We start from the raw sequence: 19302 nt of genomic DNA on the forward strand, positions 1-19302 counted from the left end.
TTTGCGTTGTAAGATGGCTGAGACGTTTTCACCTACTTTTACAACCTCCTTGGTCGAAATCCTCTTCCTAGTGGTGCAAAGTTCTTTCAAAAATTTAGCATACCTTGGTACTTGCTTAATTGCATCCAAGAGAGGGATATTGACTTGAACTTTCCTAAATGTCTCTAGAATGTCCTTTTCAGCTTCCTCTTTCTTTGTTTGCTTGAACCTACTAGGAAAAGGAACATTCAAAGGAAAAGCATTAGTAGGAATTGAATTGGACACATTCTTACCCTTATTAGACAGATTGGACAGTTAGGCAATGGAAGCTTGCGGCAATGGTGTTTCCACCTTGGCCGTGGGTTGGCTTTGTACCTCTTCTTCAATTATCAACTCTTCCACCTCGTTTGGGGCTGATTTAGATGGTTGGGGTGCTGTTCCCACTTGTTTCCCACTTCGCAACATGATTGCCTTGGCAGATTCAAAGCCTCCTTTCAGATTCACAACGGTTGAACTAGGCAACTTGCCTTGCTCTCGATATTGTCCCACAAACTCTGCTATCTGCCCTACTTGCTTCTCCAACTCGTCCACCTTCTTGTCCTTAATTTGCATACTATGCGCCATAGAAGTTAGTAATTGAAAATTTTGATCATTATCAATGGACGAACCTGATTTGTTTTGGGCAGGTTGTGCTTGGGGTTGAGTTGGTGCAAACGACTTTTGATAGAAACCCGGGGGTTGTTGCCTAAATGTGCTTTGTTGTTGGCCTTGTTGGGGTTCTCGCCATTTGAAATTTGGATGATCCCTCCATCCCGGATTGTATGTATTAGAAAATTGATCATTTCTTTGTTGGTATGGCTGCCCAAATCCCACGGCATTGAGGGTCTCCCACCCTCCATTCTCTATCAATTGTGGGCACTTGTCTATAAGGTGTCCTTGCATGGAGCACACGCCACAAGCACTCACATTTTGCACTTTTGGTCCTTCCACAACCTGAGAAAGAAGAGTAGTAAGGTTAGCCATTTGATTTTGAAGTTCTGATATGGCACTTACCTCATTCATTTGGTGTTGCCGTAGGGTGTTTCTTTGTCCAACACCTTCGTATTGTTGAGCGTTCAACGCTCGGTTAGCTATCAAGGTCTTTGCTGCCGTGGGAATCTTGTCCACCAAAGCTCATCCCGCTGAGGCATCTAGCATTTGACGTTCGATTGGTAGAAGCCCCTCGTAGAAGTATTGTAGAAGAAGTTCCTCCTTCATTTGATGCTGTGGACAAGAAGCAACAAGAGATTTAAAACGTTCATAATACGTAGGAAAAGACTCACCTTCATCTTGTTGAATTCCACTTTTCCTTTTTCGTAGGAGAATGACTCGAGAAGTTGGGAAAAACTTCTCCAAGAAAGCCCGTTTCATGCTCTCCCAAGATGTGACAATTCCGGGAGCTAATTCATACAACCAATCTTTCGCCTTTTCCAAGAGAGAAAAGGGAAAGGCCTTCATCTTCAATATGGTCCCATCAACGTTGATTGGAGTCATGCTTGAACACACCACCTCAAACTCCTTCAAGTGCTTGTTAGGATCCTCCATGGACAACCCATGGTATTTCGGAATGTGGTGTAGCAAACTTGACTTCAACTCGAATTTCTCGGTCTTTCCTTGGGCAGCCGCGGGGTATTGAAATAGGGGTACGGCATTGTCCAATCCCGAAGCTGAAAGCTCCTTGATTGTGCGATTGTCTTGTGCCATGACTTCCTCTACTTCACCCACTCTTGCCGTGGGTTCTTTTTCCTCAAACTCAACTTCGGCTTTTGAATTTGAACTTGATTCACTAGGTTCTAGATTCTTCCTTTTTCGTCTCAATTCTCGCTCAAATTCGTCGTCAAAGTCCAAGATGTGTTCACGAATCGGATGAGAACTCCGAGTCATAAACTAGTACCTAAAAACAAGAAAACAACACAACGTCAGAATCTGGAATTAATTAAAACAAACTGAAATAAAACAATCCAATGGATTAGCAATGTTGCTAATCCCCGGCAACGGCGCCAAAAATTTGATGCGGATTATATAAGCAAATAAATTAAACCCTCTTTTTATCAATTGTAGCAAAGTATGTAAGTAGGGATCGTTCTAGGCCGGGGATTAGGAGGGATTGCTCAATCACTTGAAAACTGACTCAAAACATAAAAACAAAGTTTAAAACACTAAACTAGACTCAAAGAATGCAAAACTAAACTCTAAAACACTAAAACAAACCAAAAGACTCAAAACAGCCCAGAAACACTCCAAACTACCTTAAAAACACAATCTGGGCAACACAAAACACAATTTGGACGAAAATAGGTTATAACTTGACTCAAGACACTTAAAAACACAAACTAAATTGATTTCTAACTAAGATGACTCAACAAAATAAAGGGGGATTGATTTTAGACGAATTTAAAAACAAAACAGAAACTTTGTAACTTGAATAGATTGTAAAATGAATTTGGCTAAAGTGAATGGATGGAAAGCTAGCTAAGGGGTTCTTCTCCACACATGTCACACTTGCATACAAAACGATTTCCAATTGTTTTTCAATAAGCCATGAATTCCCAACACCCCAAGTTAATTAGATACGCTTAAATTAACTTTCAGATTTCCCTTAAGTCAATGAATTAGATGGAAAAAGCGCATCGTAATCAAATTATTCCTCAAAAGCTCCCTACATGAAAGCGCATAATAAAGATACAATCAAAGATCATTACGTTCAATGGAAATCATAAGTATTGACGAGGCACTCGTAACTATGAAAGCGCATGATACTTATGCCAAGAATTTACTTAACACGATTGTGATCAACAACCTTTACTACTTGCAAATATAAGTTCATAACGATTAGGTGAAAATCCCTTATATCCTAGCATTATATTTATGCATGAAAATTAAGCGTGCACTCTCAACCAACACACACAAATCAGTTTAATTCAAATAGATAAGCAAATTGAATCCACAACTTATGAAACGCAATTAAAAGTAATCAAATCATATAGCAAGCATAAACATGGTTTCGAATCCCCCCTAGCCAAGGGGGGTTTAGTTCCTCATATGCACAAAGCAAAGATAAATAAGTTTAGACATTGAAATTCAAAGAAAGGAAACACCTAGACACTCCAACTTGGGCAGCAGGTGCATCCACGAAATTCCTCCTTCCTCCTTGCTGAGGCACAACTTAAGGACAGGTTTTGGGTGGTATTTGTATGGGGGAATGGATATGGAATGGTATGAGAGTGGTTAGGATGGGTGATGGGTGCGGCAAAGGGTTGTTTTTGGCAGAAATTAGGGATAATGGTGATAGAAGGCTGCGGCAGAGAGTGGGGATGATTTCTGGCGTGATTTATGTATTATGATGGGTGGTAATTCAGCCAAGGGGTGAATGAGAGTATATATAGGCACTTAAAACCCTAGGGTAATCAGATATGGACTTGGATAACCCAAATCCACAAGGAAAAAGGCTTAGAAATCAGAATTCACAAGGAAAAAGGCCTAGGGGGTGCAGCAGATAATGATAGGGTAGGATAAGGCTTCTAGAAAGCCTTGCAAGGCAAGAAAACAGGTTCTAGAATGGGGGAAGTGCGGCAAGGGTTAGGGGAAAAAGGATAGGGCTTCTAGAAACCCAAAACTAAGAGGAAATAGACCCTACCCCACGGCAAGGATAAGGAATTGCTCTCCAACCTTTCTTTGTGCCTTCCAACGCTTAAGAACCTTCTAATGTCGCTGAAACTTAAGGCCATTTAGGTTTCGGAAAGATCAACCCAAAATAGCAACTTTTAGGCTTAACTTTCCTACTTCAAGTAGGAAACCTTGTTTGAGTAGGAATCTTCATTCTTCTTGGAATCCCTCGTTGATTAGGAATCCTTCTTCAATTAGGACTCCTTTGTTGATTAGGAATCCTTCTTCAATTAGGACTCCTTCTTGGACTAGGAATCCTCAAATCTTCAAATCTTCAATTTCGTCCAAACTTTTTGCTCCAAGCATGTGCTATTCAATCCAAGCTCACTTTTGCTCCAAAAAGCTCCAATTTGCATCTTTTTGTATAATATACCCTTAAAACCTGAAAACACATGGAAATAGCTTAAAAGACTACTTTAACTAAGAAAACATAACGAAAATGCATAAGAACTAGCTAACTAAGGCGCATAAATATGCTCCTATCAATCACTAGACATAGAAGAATACAAAAACCATAAACCACAGCAAGCACAGTAATTTGCCAAAAAACAAAACCAGTGACACAGCTCAACCTAAATCGAGGCATGCTGGCCGTCACATGAGGGTGACGTAGCCATGTGCACAGTGTGGAAGAAATAAAGATATAAGGAAATGCAAATAAACAAAAGCCAAATCAACTAGAGTACTAGATAAGATAAGGTGAAAGTGCGAGATTAAGTGTGAAATACATAATCAGAGCATAAATAACCTAAGTGTAGTCCGACTGGACAAGTACTAATTATACAACATCCAAAGGTGATCCTACATTTGTGATGTTTTGTCAGAACCACCGTTGAAATCCCCGTGAGCCACCAAAGCACTTCTACCTAAAACCTGGAGAGGTGCAAAACATAAAGTGTGAGTGGGCAAAAACAAAGCTTTTCAAAATCATTTCATTTCTCAAAAGTTCTAACCCCTCGCCGTAAAACCTGTATAATTTTCCAGAAAAATAATAATATATGCTATATCAGAAATCAAGCTCAGGATGAAAACCCATTGAAATATACCATGCCAAAGTATCTCAATGAAATGCTATAAGTAATCTAGTTAAAATGTATTAATGCCAGATATCATATCAGCCGGATCCACCTAACGTGACCTGCACGGCTGAGTCTATAGCTCATAACCAATCTCAATCATATCATATCCTGCATACGAGTTGGAACCACCTAAAGTGGTCTGTACAACAGGACTAGATGTAAAATAAATATGCTCTAGTGCTATGATCACGTGAAGATTGTGCGAATGATCGCGGGTCACCTACGAGTCGGAACCACCTAAAGTGGTCTGTACGACAAGTCTGTGCACCTAACTTGGATCCAAGGTGAGCATATGGTGCGAGAGGTGAACATCACGTAAAGCACTGTGCCCTAACTCTAGGCGGGAGCACTAACACCGGGGTGCAGGTTTATGAGCTCTCAATGCATCACATCATATCTCGCATAACTAAAGCAATCTCATATATTTAATTTATGAACTTACCTGGCACTTACATGTGCGTCCGTAGCACCAATCATAAATATATGCAACTACTAATGCATAAATAAAATAGGCAGATACTTTGCATGGAATTTCAAAACATATAATCATTCAAATTCATTTTCTGGAAAAATCTCAAGTATATAGGTATATACGCAAAAACCAAAAGCCCACTCACTGGTATGTCAAAGGGTTGTAACCCCCGAGCCTTGATTAATGGCGCTCGTCTTCCGGATAAGTCTCACCTATATGTAAAATAACTAAATAAACGTTATTTAAAGCACATACACAAAACTAGGAAATAACTTCTCATACATTGCTCAAATGGGGTATTTGAATATACCACCATGACCTACTCAACCTCAGGAACATACCCATATTTTTAGAAAAAATTTCCGAGCACCTACGCGCCCTTACGCGCCGACCAAGGCACGACCAGACACGCGCCCCATGCCCAAGCACGTGCCTGGCACAGGGGACGGAATAGTTAACGCCGTTAGGGAATATTCCGTTAAATACAAGCATATTCCGTTAAAGGTATCTGACGCCGTTAGTCTCCATTAGGAATATTCCGTCAACTTTGACGGAATATTCACCTTCGTCTACCTCCGCTCGTCGGAGACCGTTCCCGGAAACTGGGAAAAAGTTTAAACCTTTATATATTCTTCGATTCTCAACTAAAATTCATGCATTTTATACCACAATGAAGCTTACAACGAGTAGAACAAAACCTTACCAATTTTAAGCCCTAAAATCCACGAAATCTCGTAGGAAAAACCTCAAACACTCCGGCAACCTCTGCAACTCGATGAACTCGAGCTTTCCGACGTCCAAAACACTTTAAGATAACTCCCCGAGCTTCGAGAAGACGTCCTAAAGCTTCCTAGAACCTTAAAACTCACTGAAAATTCCACAATCACGATCACATGAACAGTGCTCAAAATCTAGGATTTCTGGGTTCTCGGGTTTTCGAAGGATTCACGTTCTAAAAATGGTATAGGTGTGTTCTTGAGCTCACAAGGAACACGAAGATGGCTTCCAAACCTCAATCCGTGACTGAATTGATTGGTTCACGAGTTGACCGTACAATTGTATGGATAATGGATGAAAACCGAGATAGGGAAGAGAGAGAAAGGTTAACGGGTGAGGGTATGAGTGTGTGTGGTCTAGCTTTGGGTTATTAACAACAACAAAACCATTAACTTTAAGTTCCAAAAACTTAGGAACTAACTATATTAGTCTAAAACCCAAACTCAAACCACACCACTACACAATGTGCTCAACATCCAAGGGTATAAAAGGAATTTCCACGCTATCGAGGATAAAATAATATACATTTGGGACGGGCTGTCACAATAAGCATATTCATCAAATAACCGCATTAAATTCCCAATAAGCGCAATCAACACATTCATTAAATAAGAATACAACATAATAAAAATCAAATTACAATAATTAAGCAAGGACAACAACTGCAAGCCAAACAAAGACCAAACAAAAATTTAAAAGGCATGAAATATTTAAAGGGCAAGATATCTAATCACCGCGAAAGTGCAAGACCAACAAGACGCAACCACAAGCGAACAACAACAAAGCACCTAAATTGTGAAGAGAAAACCTACATAGAAAATCCAATTATTAAAATTACGCATGCAGCTACAAAACATTTGAAGGTAGAACAAAGACGCTCTCATGACAAATCATGAAGAACTGAAAATAACTGAACGCAAATCACCAATGAACAAAACATTCATGAAGCCACTCAAAAGAGTAATAACAATTATCCAATGATGGACAAGTAAATAAAAAACAACAATCCAAGCAAAACAACAACCGTCAGAGGCGAAAAACAATATACTCTCCCAAAAGAATCGCCCAAAACATAAGTACACATGAAAAGATACAGACTTACCCTTACAATAACAAACAACATGACAGATGGAAAAAACTTCAACAGAAAACAAAGATTCTCCTATGACAATTGATTAAACACTGAAGACACATGAACACAATCAACACTAAACAAATAAATTAATGACGCCATACAAATCCTTAACAACAATTTGGTAATCATGCACAGATAAATAAATAAAAAAAGCAAGAATCTAACCAAAATAGCAACCATGAGAAGCAACAAACAATATTGTCCCAAAGAAAACCTCCAAAAATAAGCACAGATGAAAAAAATGCAATCACCACCAAAATAACAAACAACACGACCATGAACAAAAATGAGCAAAGGCACGTACAGTGTAATCTCTGCAGAGGGACTGCAAAAATGAAAGAGCAGCACAAAACCAAGAAAAACAAAAAATAAGAACATGGCAGCAATCAAAAGAACAAAGCAGAGTTCAGAAGATGAGGAGAAAAGCACAGAAATTGTTGCAAGGAGGACCTCCAGCTGAAATAAAAATTCCAAGACCAGCCCTACCCTCTCCTTACCCTACTGTTACACCCAACCCCCAATTATATGTATAAGTACATGTTTTCCCCAAAAATTTAATGAAATTATGTATTTAGTCCCCTTTTCTTAACCAAATTTGGACCCTTTATCTTGATTCTCAAACTCCCTCAAATTGCCACATGGTAGCACCCCAACTCACTCTATTTCTTTTCCCCCACCCCGAGACCTCTCTTAGCTCTCACTTTCTTCACTCTCTCTCTCTGCACACACTCTCTCTCTCGGAAACTCTCACTCTCTCTAGAGCTCCGAAAGCTCTCATTCCCTTCCTCTTCGAAAAGTAATCAAATCCATCAGATTAACCATATATCTAGAGTCCTTGAGGCTTGAGGAACTCAGCTATAACCTGTTTATATCATTAGAACACCTCTGTGTGTTCTACCAATTGAAGCCGAGAGCTTCAAATGCTCTAAAACTCAAACCAAGGTGAAACTTGTGTTCCTTCTTCAAATTTCTGGGTTATATATGTTATTTTATGATTTGTGATGTTGGGTTTATGGCAAAACTCGAGGGTTTTGACCTCAGATCTTCTCTATGCTAAGAACCCAGCTCCGACAACAAACTCCGGTGAAATGTCGACGAGTTTGAAGTTGGTGGGTGTCTTAGTGCATCTAATCCCTTCCCTTTTGTCTCTGTGATAACTGGATGAGGTTTTGAACCCTTTATTCAAGCCATAACCCCTGCCATCCTCTGTGCATGCATGTCCGGTTCCGACAATGAACTCCGACGAGTTCACTTGTGTTGTGCCATATGTGTATGTGTGTTGTGCGTGTGTGGGTGTGTGTTGTACGTGTGTGTGTGTGTTGTGCGTGTGTAAGTGTGTGTGTGTGTTGTGCGTGTGTGAGTGTGTGTGGTGAGTGCGTGTGAGAGTGTGTGGTGCACGTGTGTATATGTGTGGTGCCGTGCGTGTGTGTGGGTGTGTGAGTGTATTGTGTATGCAGGTGTGTACATGTGTGTTGTGCATGCATGTGTATGTGTGCTGGCGTGTGTGTATATGTGTTGTTTGGGTTTGGGCTCAAGCCCAAACCACCCATGTGTTCCTAAACTACCCAAACCCAAAACTCAATAAGTACTAACCCTATTTAAGCCCAAAATCTTTAAGGACCCAACCCACATGCTAAAATCCCAGCTCATTTGATTCGCTTTGGTTATTAGATTAAGTCCAATAACTTTTTGGGGACCCGGCCCAAACTTTGGGTCATAATAATTAAACACTTAAGCCAATTATTTAAACCTAATCTTATTGGTGTTTAGGTGCAACTGTGGGAGGTGATCCAATCCATCCTAATTCAAGTGGCTCTCCAATAGTGGAATACATGTGAGTGGACCCCTTCTAAAATTATATGATTTTATGGTTTAATTGCATAAATGAATTGCATGCCTTACGAGTTTATGAACTGATTTTTATGTTAAGCATGTTTATGGAATATATTGTTTATCGTCTCGTTTTTGGAGAGGAGTTAATTGTTGGCCTATATTGAGCTATTTTTGGCATGCTAGGGTTTTTAGTAAACCTATCACTTATTATGCTAGTAGTTTTCATTATATAAACTGTGGGGGTTAGTATCTTGATAACCGTTTTATTTTATATATATATATATATATATATATATATATATATATTAATTTGGTCCACTCACCTTTGTTTTGTGCCCCCATTCAGGACTTAGAGTCGAGGCATACAATCCCAGTGTCAAGGCACTTCCGTAGTGGTAAGATATCTTCGAGTCCTCTTGGTGTAGGACCTACTCCCTTGTTCATTCAATTTTGTATTATTTCTTTTAGAGCTCTAGTTAGTTGTATGCTCTAAACACGTTCCTAAATTATTAACTCATTGTATTTAAATTCATAACCCTTATTTACTTCTTATTCTTAGCTTTTGTATCAATTAATGGTTTTTGTCACCCTTGGGTGTCGGCCAGCACGTGTTTATCCTGGTATTCAAGGAATATCAGGGTCGGGGCGTGTCACCTACCCTCTCTTTCCAGCATTTGTCAACAAAACCACACACTTATCGGCACCCATACCCCATCTTTGATCATCTTACCCTCCGCTCTCTCCTCTATCTAACATGTTTACACGCAACCTCTGCTTTCTATTGGTGCAACGACGTCACCTCCCCCCCCCTGGAACCACCTCACTCTTCCCTCTTTCCTCATCTCCCTAGATTCCCTACAGGAATCCCTTAGTCTCTATTGTTGCAACTAGCTCACCTTCTCCCTATTGATCCAAAGAAATCGTAGCTCCTCCTTTGCGTCACTACAACCACCTCACCTCTTCCCCATCGATCCAATGCGATTGCAGCCTCTCATTTCAAAATGGAAATTTGGCAAACGGTCATTTGGTGGCAACCAAAGCAGGGCCCACCGAGGCAACACGAAAAGCCCAGACGAAGCCCAAAACCATAAAGCTTGGTCTTTAAACCATTGGCACAACCATAAATAAACTGAAACCATCCCAAAACACTATCCATTTGTACTGTGCAATTTCATCCCTTACTCTAGACTAACGTATTTGGTTTTTTTATTTTTTTTATAGATTTCTTAATTTTTTTTATACAATGATATTATACTCTAAGGCCTTATTTGGCATGTCGAACTGTATTGACTGTTTCAGTAAGATAGACTAATTTGTGCATCGAACAATGTTGTGTTGGAATAAAAGATGGATTAATTTATATTGTGTTTAATACTATACTGGATGAGAGGTCTTTAAACTGCTATTATTATTACTATTTTATAAATATTAATGCTTACAGTATGCCAAAGTAGGCATAAGGGGGGGGAGTGAGACAACCCAATGGGCCGGACATCTAACTCTACACAAATATAATACGTTATCATAATCCATACAAATCAAATTTAAAACCTCTACTTACAAGTAAAAACTATACCATTAAATGGTAATACTAATTGGTACCTATATACGAATACACTCTGTTAAACATTAAATCTTTATTAATGAGAAATGACATTGTCATTCCTAAATTCTCATTGTGCGCTCTAAATGTTCTAAATTTAGAAAGAAAAAAAATATATATACTTGTGAGAAATATATCCAATGTATAATTACATATTTTAAATATTAATAACAGCTCCATTTATTAATATGTCACATTAAGGTAAAGAGATCCTTCATCACGCCAAGGAAGTAGAAAAACTAGATTTGATGGCTGCTTGATATTTTATGCTAAAGTAAGTACAGATACATTTGCCAAGACATTTAAATCATTACTAAATTGTGCGCAAATTGGAAAATTCAGCAGGTGGGGGTTTGCTGTTTTGACTGTACAACCTGGTCAGCATGACGAAGCAGCCATCAATTTTCTATGCTCAGCTACTCAGCACAGCAGACATCTCTCCTCTTATATTTGGTCTTTTTTTTCTTCACCTTCTCTTCCACTTTCAATCATGGAGTTCTGCATGCAACTCTCTCTGGTTTTAGTTCTTTCTGTGTTTGTTGTTCCAGCAGCTGTGCTGTCAGATTCCTCTCTGAGCTCAAAAGGGGTCTCAGAAATCCCCAAGAAGCTGCTCAATCTAGCCCAGAAACCCCAGGTGTTTGATTGGATGGTGGGAATCAGGAGGAAAATACATGAAAACCCAGAACTGGGTTATGAGGAATTTGAGACCAGTGAGCTGATCAGAGCAGAATTGGATAAAATGGGTATTGAATATAAACACCCAATTGGGGTTACTGGTGTTGTAGGCTTCATTGGCACCCGAAAACCGCCTTTCGTCGCAATCAGAGCTGATATGGATGCTCTGGCTATGCAGGTTTGGCTATGAAAATACTCTAGGTAGGTGGAGTTTTTGTTGTAGATGTACTAATTAGTTTGTAATTTGATAGATGGGATTTGGTATTTATAGGAAATGGTGGAGTGGGAGCACAAGAGTAAAAATGCAGGGAAAATGCATGCTTGCGGGCACGATGCTCATGTTGCAATGCTTCTTGGTGCTGCAAAGATCCTTAAAGACCATGAGAAAGATTTGCAGGTTTGTTTCTTTGATCTTAGTTTTCATTCATATTATTGTTGTTTACTAGTTACTACTGCACTCCTTTCTGTAATTGGTAACAAATGAATAGGTTTTTGATGTCTGTGGTGTATGATCTGAGTATGCATATATGAGAATTCGTTTGCGGGACTAGACAAATCGTTTGCCCCCACATTTCCGTTTTCATGTTTGGTTTCGTAACTGGAAAGCATAATGTGACTTTTATGATTCTCATAAGATTGTAAGCTTTTTGTATTGTTGTTACAACATCAACAGGGAACAGTTGTTCTTGTATTTCAACCAGCGGAGGAAGGAGGAGCAGGGGCTAAGAAAATGATAGCTGGTGGAGCGTTAGAGAATGTTAGTGCTATTTTTGGGTTGCATGTTGCTAACCACATACCTATTGCTGAAGTGGCCTCCAGACCTGGTCCTTTTTTTGCTGGGAGTGGCTTCTTTGAAGCGACAATAAGTGGAAAAGGCGGTCATGCAGCCCTTCCTCACCATGCTGTTGACCCGATACTGGCAGCTTCTAATGTGATTGTCAGCTTGCAACATCTTGTTTCGCGTGAAGCTGATCCACTTGACTCACAGGTAAAACCCGTCATTTTTTTTCTTTCCGAAGTTGTGATCTTTTTGGCGCATGCTTTGAGCCCATTTATAATGCACTCAAATCTTATTACAATCAGTAGATTCCTTGTTTGGTTTTTGTACTTGGGTTATTTACACTTGTCTTCTCACTCAAATCTTATGACTGCAGCACTACTAAGTGCGATGGTGTTCTGCATTTTTGTTGTCTAATATGGTGGCTGCCTGATGGTTACCTACAACTGCATTGCTTTCCAGCATTTGGTTGTCTAGATATAAAATAGCTTGAAGCAAGGACAATCTAACAGTATTTAAGGATTTTGAAGTAGATTGAAATCACAGAGTTGCCAGAAATGAGATTAATAGGGAGAAAATTTTCACTTTTATTTTCAGAGACGAGAGGCTATGATAAGTGACATTAATATTTAATTCCTTTCTGATGATGCAAGCATATTATCATAAGTTATCGAACTTCTCTGGAAGAAAATTGAAGGACCATATACACTAATTTCATGTGAATATAACAAATACAAAAATAAAATATCAACTCTGATAACATATACACTAATGTCAACTTTCAAGTATTTTGTTTACCATTTTCTTATTTATGCTCCACCATTCCTATCCTTTGAAGAGTTTAGGATAACTTACTGCTTATGTTAGAACTTAGTGCATTTGCAGAAAATTGTCTGGCTTAATTCATGTTTAGTAAAGTTGTTCGTTTTTTAAGTCCTCTCGTCAACTAAGTTGAAAGCATATATTTTCAGGTAGTCACTGTTGGAAAGTTTCAAGGAGGTGACGCATTCAACGTTATTCCAGATTCTGTCAAAATAGGTGGTACTTTCCGTGCATTTACAATGAAAAGCCTAATGCAACTCAAGCAGCGGATTAAGCAGGTAAAATGGTTAAATTGCTCATATAATATGGATGTTATGAAAAAAATATAAGTTACAAGGCTGATGTGCTTAATTTTTATATATTGATAATCTTTCGAGGGCAATTTAGTTCATCACTGCCATTTGAGCATTCGGTTTGAACTTACTTTGGCAACAAAAGGCTGATGTGCTTCTTTTACCAGGTTATAACAGGACAAGCATCCGTACATAGGTGCATCGCAACTGTCAATTTCTTTGAAGATGAGAAACCTATTTCCCCCCCAACCATAAACCATAACGACTTGCACGAACACTTCCGAAATGTAGCTGGAGATATGCTTGGCTTCCAAAAGGTTAAAGACCATCAACCGTTGATGGGATCCGAGGATTTTGCATATTACCAAGAGGCAATACCTGGATACTTTTTCTTGCTTGGAATGGCAGATGACGCACTTGGACCCCTGCCTACGCCTCATTCACCTCACTTCCGAATCAATGAAGATGCACTTCCTTTTGGTGCTGCGCTCCATGCTGCTTTAGCTGTTAGGTATTTGCTCGAGTTTCCACAGGAAGTTCCTTCGCCAGCGCAAGAATACCACGATGAATTATAACAAGCTCATTGATTAATTTGTTGGTTCGAACGTTACCTAGTCTTCATATTCACCAGAGGATTCCATATTGCAGCAACCGTGCATTGTATGATTGGTTCCTCGGAAAAATATACATTCATGTATCAACATTAGGTTATGATCAATGTTGTAATTTTCGGATAACATTTGCCAGATAGGTAGGTGATGTTTAGTTATACAAGCATTCTTGGTAATATGATCCACGGTGCTTTATGCAGCACAAAAATTAAGCTGGAATCGCATCAGAAGATTTTCTAAAGCTAGTGTATGAAATCTCCAGAGGGGAAAAATTGATGATTATTGCACCACAAGTTTATGTAAGATCCTGATTTTAAGCCCTATTTCTATATACATACAATATCCTTTAACATTGAAGTCAAAAACCCTATTGAATTTGGGTACAAAGCGATCAGTCTCAGCAGACGAGTCCGGGGTTAACTCAAAACTACAATCACATGCTCCGATCAGCACTTCTCCGGACAGGCAATTAGAAGCCGATGATATGTCAAAACCCAAATACTTTCGATGCTAATTCCAATAGGGGTCCCAGAGCGCTCGGGGCAAACTTTCGTGCAAAAAGGAAACAGAGTGAGGTTGGCTGGTTGTTGTAAAGACATGTATCACTTCCGGTCTTCTTGAAAAACTCTTCTGTAATATCTGCTTTGCCGAATGTAGCCGGATGAGCACCGCCTCTCGACCAGTCTACATAGGTAAGGGTCCTGTTTGCCAAAAGCTGCGGTGTCTCAATGCTTAGCATTGTCTGGAAGTAGTGCTCATCCACATAACATGCTGGTCTGCAAAAGTCCTTGAACTTAGGGTAGTAGGTTGTGTCTCCAACAATCCTAACTGCAAGTTTCCGATTAATCTCAAACCACTGAGACCCTTTACGCCAATCAGAGAGATTGACCAAAGGAGCCATGCGTCCGTCATAACGTCCTCTCCCATAGGGCCCGATTTCATCAAATGAACCCATGAAGCTGTACCTGGATCTTGATAGGTAGTGATGGACAATGCTCAAGTTGTAGAGAGGAATACATGACTCGGAAAGGAGGATAAACCATTCATTTGAGATGTCAAGCAACGCATTAGCTAGGAGTCTCCTCTCAGCATCGCACATACTCATCTCTCCCCACTCGGCAACCTGAATCATAGAATATAAATGGTCACAGGTCTAAATACATGAGAACTAGTTCCGAAAATTATGCTTAAGAAGCCACAGAGAAATAGGGATTTCCAAGTGATAAAAGAATTATTCCATTGAACATTCTACATAATCGCGTTTTTCAGTTTCAGTTTCAGACAGAAAGAACGAAGTGCCCGAATCTTGTCAAAGAACTGGCTGACAAGACAGTTTTAACAACTAACCGAGCTCAAAAACAATGTTCCAACGCTATCAATAAAAAGTGCTAAACAAAGGCAAGAGGAGTGACAGAGAACTGTTTTTTCGTATGTATGAAGGTATAACCAACGGAGGAAACAATTTAGAACCACAACATGTTCCCTATTGATCAATGCATGTGTTATTCAAAGTAGATACTCGCGTTTCGGTACTTAAACATGGATCAGGGTGGAAGCAAAATGCACGCTGTGCAAGGATGGTCACGGAATGCGCCTAACCAACACGATAACACAGCAAGAATTAGCAGACGATTCGTGTGAGGATTTTTAGTTGATCATGGTTGGGAAATTTAATAGCTTACGGATTTAAAACAACATAAGACTAGCAATAAAGATTGCAAAATCATACAGTACAATGGGATGGTCCAATCCAACATGGGTTGGAGGAGTTCATCTTTCAATACCTTTAGATGACAAATTCAAATGTACTATTTTTCGACATACAATACAAATTCAAAAGTACGAACTCACAACAAGAACGCCAAATGAATGAAACAAATTCAATCAAAGCAAATTCATATAAGAAATCTAGCAATAATTATTAGGGTACCTGGCTTGGGATTTGTCTCTTGTAAAACACTGATGTAGATGAGAAATTGGCATTATAAGATGGCAACGAATGAACATAGATCGAATACATCCCCTCGTGTCCTCTAAAAAACCGCTCCCAAAGAGGCTCCATTGGCAATGGTCCCTTTGTCAAGAACATGAAGGCAATTTTTGGAACTCTCTTAAACGGATACTCCTTTATTTGAGTAGTATGTGAAGCGAGCCACAGCAACTCGGTGTCATTCATGGCGTGCAACAGGTTAGATGGAGGTCTAATCCGACTTTCTAAACTACTCGGCTCTTCGAAGCAAGGCCTAATGGTGGAAGGTGCTGTTGGAGCCACATGTTGAACACCAAAAAACCTAATTGTGTGCATACTCAAAATCGAAACCCCAATACCCAAAAGCACAAACATGACAAGAAATTGAACGAGTCGCAATGGCAGGGCCCTGGCATGGCTGGACTTAAATGTAGTTGTAGGATCCTTGCCTTCCTCCAATGCCACCCCCCTTGATTGCATCTTGATTCAAATCTTAATCAAATCGAACTGCCACAAACACAACAAAATTCAATTCAAATTCAAATCATGGGTTGTGTAGTTTTCGGAATTTTGGATTGAAAAAAAACACTTTTTTGGATTCAAATCATCACACAAGGACACCCCAAATTCTGAAAAAAAAAAAAAAAAAAAAAAATCACTTTCCAAAGTGAAACGTGAAGAAAGTTTGGATTTTGGGTTATGGGGTTTCAAATTCATGGAACAATGGACGCCTATAACGTATCCAAATCCAACAAAGATCGAGATCACATCACAAAGTCAGGAACGAAAGTACTATTTTCCAAATGGGATATCTCCAAACAACGTAACTTTAATCAACAAAAGGAAAGTTTTGGGATCAAAATTCAAATCACAAAAGCTTGTATTCCCATTTTCCTGGCAAATATGAAAAAAACATGCAACATGGTTAGAAAGAGAGAATCTAATACCATGTGCGTTGCAAGAAGGAGAGCAATATGTGGATGAATCAATGTCGGACACGTTTGAGGAAGCGAAGCAGATCGGTTCACACTTTCCTCACTTCAATTGTTTCTCTCGAGTTTGCGCCAGCTTTCATTTATTGAACGAAGGAATGAAATTTAAAGAGAGAGAGAGAGAGAGAGAGAGAGAGAGAGAGAGAGAGAGAGAGAGGTTTAAGGGGCTTTCATTGTTCCTCTGTTTTTGTTTTTGGTTTGTCTTCGTGGGGTGTTATGAAAAGTAAAACGGAAGAAGCATTCAAGAGAGAGAGAAAGAGGAGGGAGAGAGAGAGAGAGAGAGAGAGTGGTGGAAACCCCCGAGGAGAGTGGTGGAAACCCCGAGGAGGGAGGGAGGATGTGTGTGGGATTTTGTTTGATTGGTTTGATCCGTGGAGCTGGTGCAGAGGAAAATGGAAAAGGAAAGGGAAAGGGAAAGCAAAATTATTTCAAATGCTTCCACTTTCTATGTTTTTACCTTTTAACATTTATTTCACTCGTGGTACATTTTATTAAGTGGTCCAAAAAATTAACAGTGATATTTTGCATGTAGGAGTCTAATAGATTATTTTTAATTATTATATCTTACATACCCGTATCATTGAATGGATCGTAACATTATAGTTGCACTCTTTTACATCATTCCATTGTTTTTCTTTATTTTATTTACATTTTTTGCCTTCACTAAAAACCTTGGGGATTTTTAACAAATTTAAGCACAAACCTTTATGAGATAATATAGTTTGTTTGGTAATTAGTAAATATGGTATGTGGCCTCTACATATTCACCAACTTTATTGGGGTCATGGTAATGTTTTGATGCATATATTTTTGGAGTTTTTCTTTCTCATAATCTATCCTAATTTTTTGCCTAATTCTTCTTTTGATGATCTAGATGCCGTCATATTTGTAATTGAACACACAATCATACAAGAATAAAACTAACAACGGTGAAGATTTACAAGTTGCCAACATACACATCTTAATTAGGTAGACATTTAAGACAATGGTCGATATTCATGTATAAAATAGGGCACCTATTTGGAAAATAATTTGACATGTATATCCTAATTAAATTTGACAATTTAACATAGGACCTAGAGTCGAGGGTAAATCTTTTAAACGCTTGAGCGGTTAGGGCAATTATTAGTCAACTTTAACCTAAAACTAAGAATACAACATTAAACCGGAGGAGGACACTAAACTTGAAACATCGTGTATAAAAATAAAGAAAAACTAATGAAAATGACTTGAAAACTTTGAGTTTTAATGATAAAGACAAAATAAAGGGTAAAGTGAATAGTACTAGGATTGACTTTTTAGTGTAAAAATGTGGTTTTTCGTTAAAGTTAACAGTACCGGGTGCTTTTCGTTAAAGTTCCCTAAAAATAAATGTTGTTAATTAACCGAGCTACAAACCCTCACATATATTAACTTCAACAGAGATGGCGTTTCCGCTTTGCAGGTGTAAGCAAAGCATTGTCAACAAAATCATAGCGTAATGTTTGGTTCTCTCGTTTCTCGATCTTTACGAAACGGCCGTCGGAACAACGTGATAGCAATTGGCCGGCCTCCAACTCCAACCTCAACCTTTTGCTTTCGTTTTTTGTTGTATGTCCCCCGTCTTCCCTCTCTTATTAAAACGTATTGACTCCCATCGGAATGGATGTTTGTGATCAAAGTCAAAATTCATCAAATCTTCAAAATATTGCTTTATAATGTCATATACAACAAGGGATGTGCGGATCACACCTTTTTTACTTTTCACACTCATGTTAATTTCTATCATTTGATTTTTTTTAATTTATTCGATCGGATAACCGCAAATTAAGAAGATGTGTGAAAAGTAAAAAAATACGTGCGGATAACATATCCCATAGACCCATACAATAATTGTTGAATACTGAGGGCCTATTAGGTGGGCTGTATGAGATTGAGCTTTAGTGATAAAATTGGATTGGCAAAGACTTGTAAAACAAAACTTTTAAGGGAACTTTAACGAAAAACTCTCAGTACTATTCACTTTAACGAAGAACCGTATTTTTACACTAAAAAATCATCCTAGTACTATTCACTTTACCCTTTATTTTGTCTTTATCATTAAAACTCAAAGTTGTTAAACCCTTTTAATAATTTTCCTAACTTTTTAATCTATATGTAAGGATATATTAGAAAATCCACTCTATCATGAACTCATAACCAATCATGTCTAGTCCAGTCTATGTCACATTTGACATAATAAACCACGGATTTGACTCAAATCCATTTAATTAATCACAACCTGTCACATCTGGCTCACCCAATTGGCCCGAGGTTTTCATAAAAACGATAAAACAGAACCAAAACAAAAAGAAGAGAATTTTTTTTAAATTTTTTTTATAATAAAAGACGGTAAAGAGAGAAGCTATGCCTATGACTATGATATGTTGTCTCCTTAACCACCTTCAGGCCTCAGCTCCCATCCACAAGACTATTACTTACAATGGAATCAAACCCTTATCAACATCCAAACCTGTCTAACCCTGCTACGATGGAGTTCGATCCTACTCACCTCTGCTACAGCATCTCATCAAAATCAATCAATGTTTGAATCATTGTGC

General features: G+C 38.7%; 2 protein-coding genes across 2 annotated transcripts; one reads left to right on the forward strand and one right to left on the reverse strand.

Moving 5' to 3' along the window:
• The first annotated feature begins 10841 nt into the window (after positions 1-10841).
• Positions 10842-13888, forward strand: LOC103453536 (IAA-amino acid hydrolase ILR1-like 4). The gene is made up of 5 exons (XM_029096932.2): positions 10842-11436; positions 11530-11655; positions 11932-12246; positions 13008-13136; positions 13319-13888. Exons 1-5 carry the CDS (start codon positions 11074-11076, stop codon positions 13724-13726), a joined length of 1341 nt encoding a protein of 446 aa, XP_028952765.1. The 5' UTR covers positions 10842-11073; the 3' UTR covers positions 13727-13888.
• A 135-nt stretch (positions 13889-14023) lies between these two features.
• Positions 14024-17163, reverse strand: LOC103453537 (glycosyltransferase BC10-like). Its single transcript, XM_008393072.4, has 3 exons — positions 16679-17163; positions 15693-16238; positions 14024-14885 (listed from the first exon to the last, which is right to left on the reverse strand). The coding sequence occupies exons 2-3, from the start codon at positions 16209-16211 to the stop codon at positions 14250-14252; spliced, it is 1155 nt and encodes a 384-aa protein (XP_008391294.1). The 5' UTR covers positions 16212-16238; positions 16679-17163; the 3' UTR covers positions 14024-14249.
• Positions 17164-19302: the final 2139 nt, after the last annotated feature.

The sequence above is a fragment of the Malus domestica genome, chromosome 17 (assembly GCF_042453785.1).
Source record: "Malus domestica chromosome 17, GDT2T_hap1".
Lineage (NCBI taxonomy): Eukaryota > Viridiplantae > Streptophyta > Magnoliopsida > Rosales > Rosaceae > Malus > Malus domestica.

What these genes read in the sequence shown, in the direction of transcription:
- LOC103453537 (XM_008393072.4), bottom strand. Translation starts at nt 16,211, where the DNA reads ATGCAATCAAGGGGGGTGGCATTGGAGGAAGGCAAGGATCCTACAACT. An exon ending in AGAGACAAATCCCAAGCCAG is followed by an intron (nt 14,886 to 15,692) that starts GTACCCTAATAA and finishes TCTATGATTCAG; the next exon opens with GTTGCCGAGTGGGGAGAGAT.
- LOC103453536 (XM_029096932.2), top strand. Translation starts at nt 11,074, where the DNA reads ATGGAGTTCTGCATGCAACTCTCTCTGGTTTTAGTTCTTTCTGTGTTT. An exon ending in TGGATGCTCTGGCTATGCAG is followed by an intron (nt 11,437 to 11,529) that starts GTTTGGCTATGA and finishes TGGTATTTATAG; the next exon opens with GAAATGGTGGAGTGGGAGCA. An exon ending in ACCATGAGAAAGATTTGCAG is followed by an intron (nt 11,656 to 11,931) that starts GTTTGTTTCTTT and finishes CAACATCAACAG; the next exon opens with GGAACAGTTGTTCTTGTATT.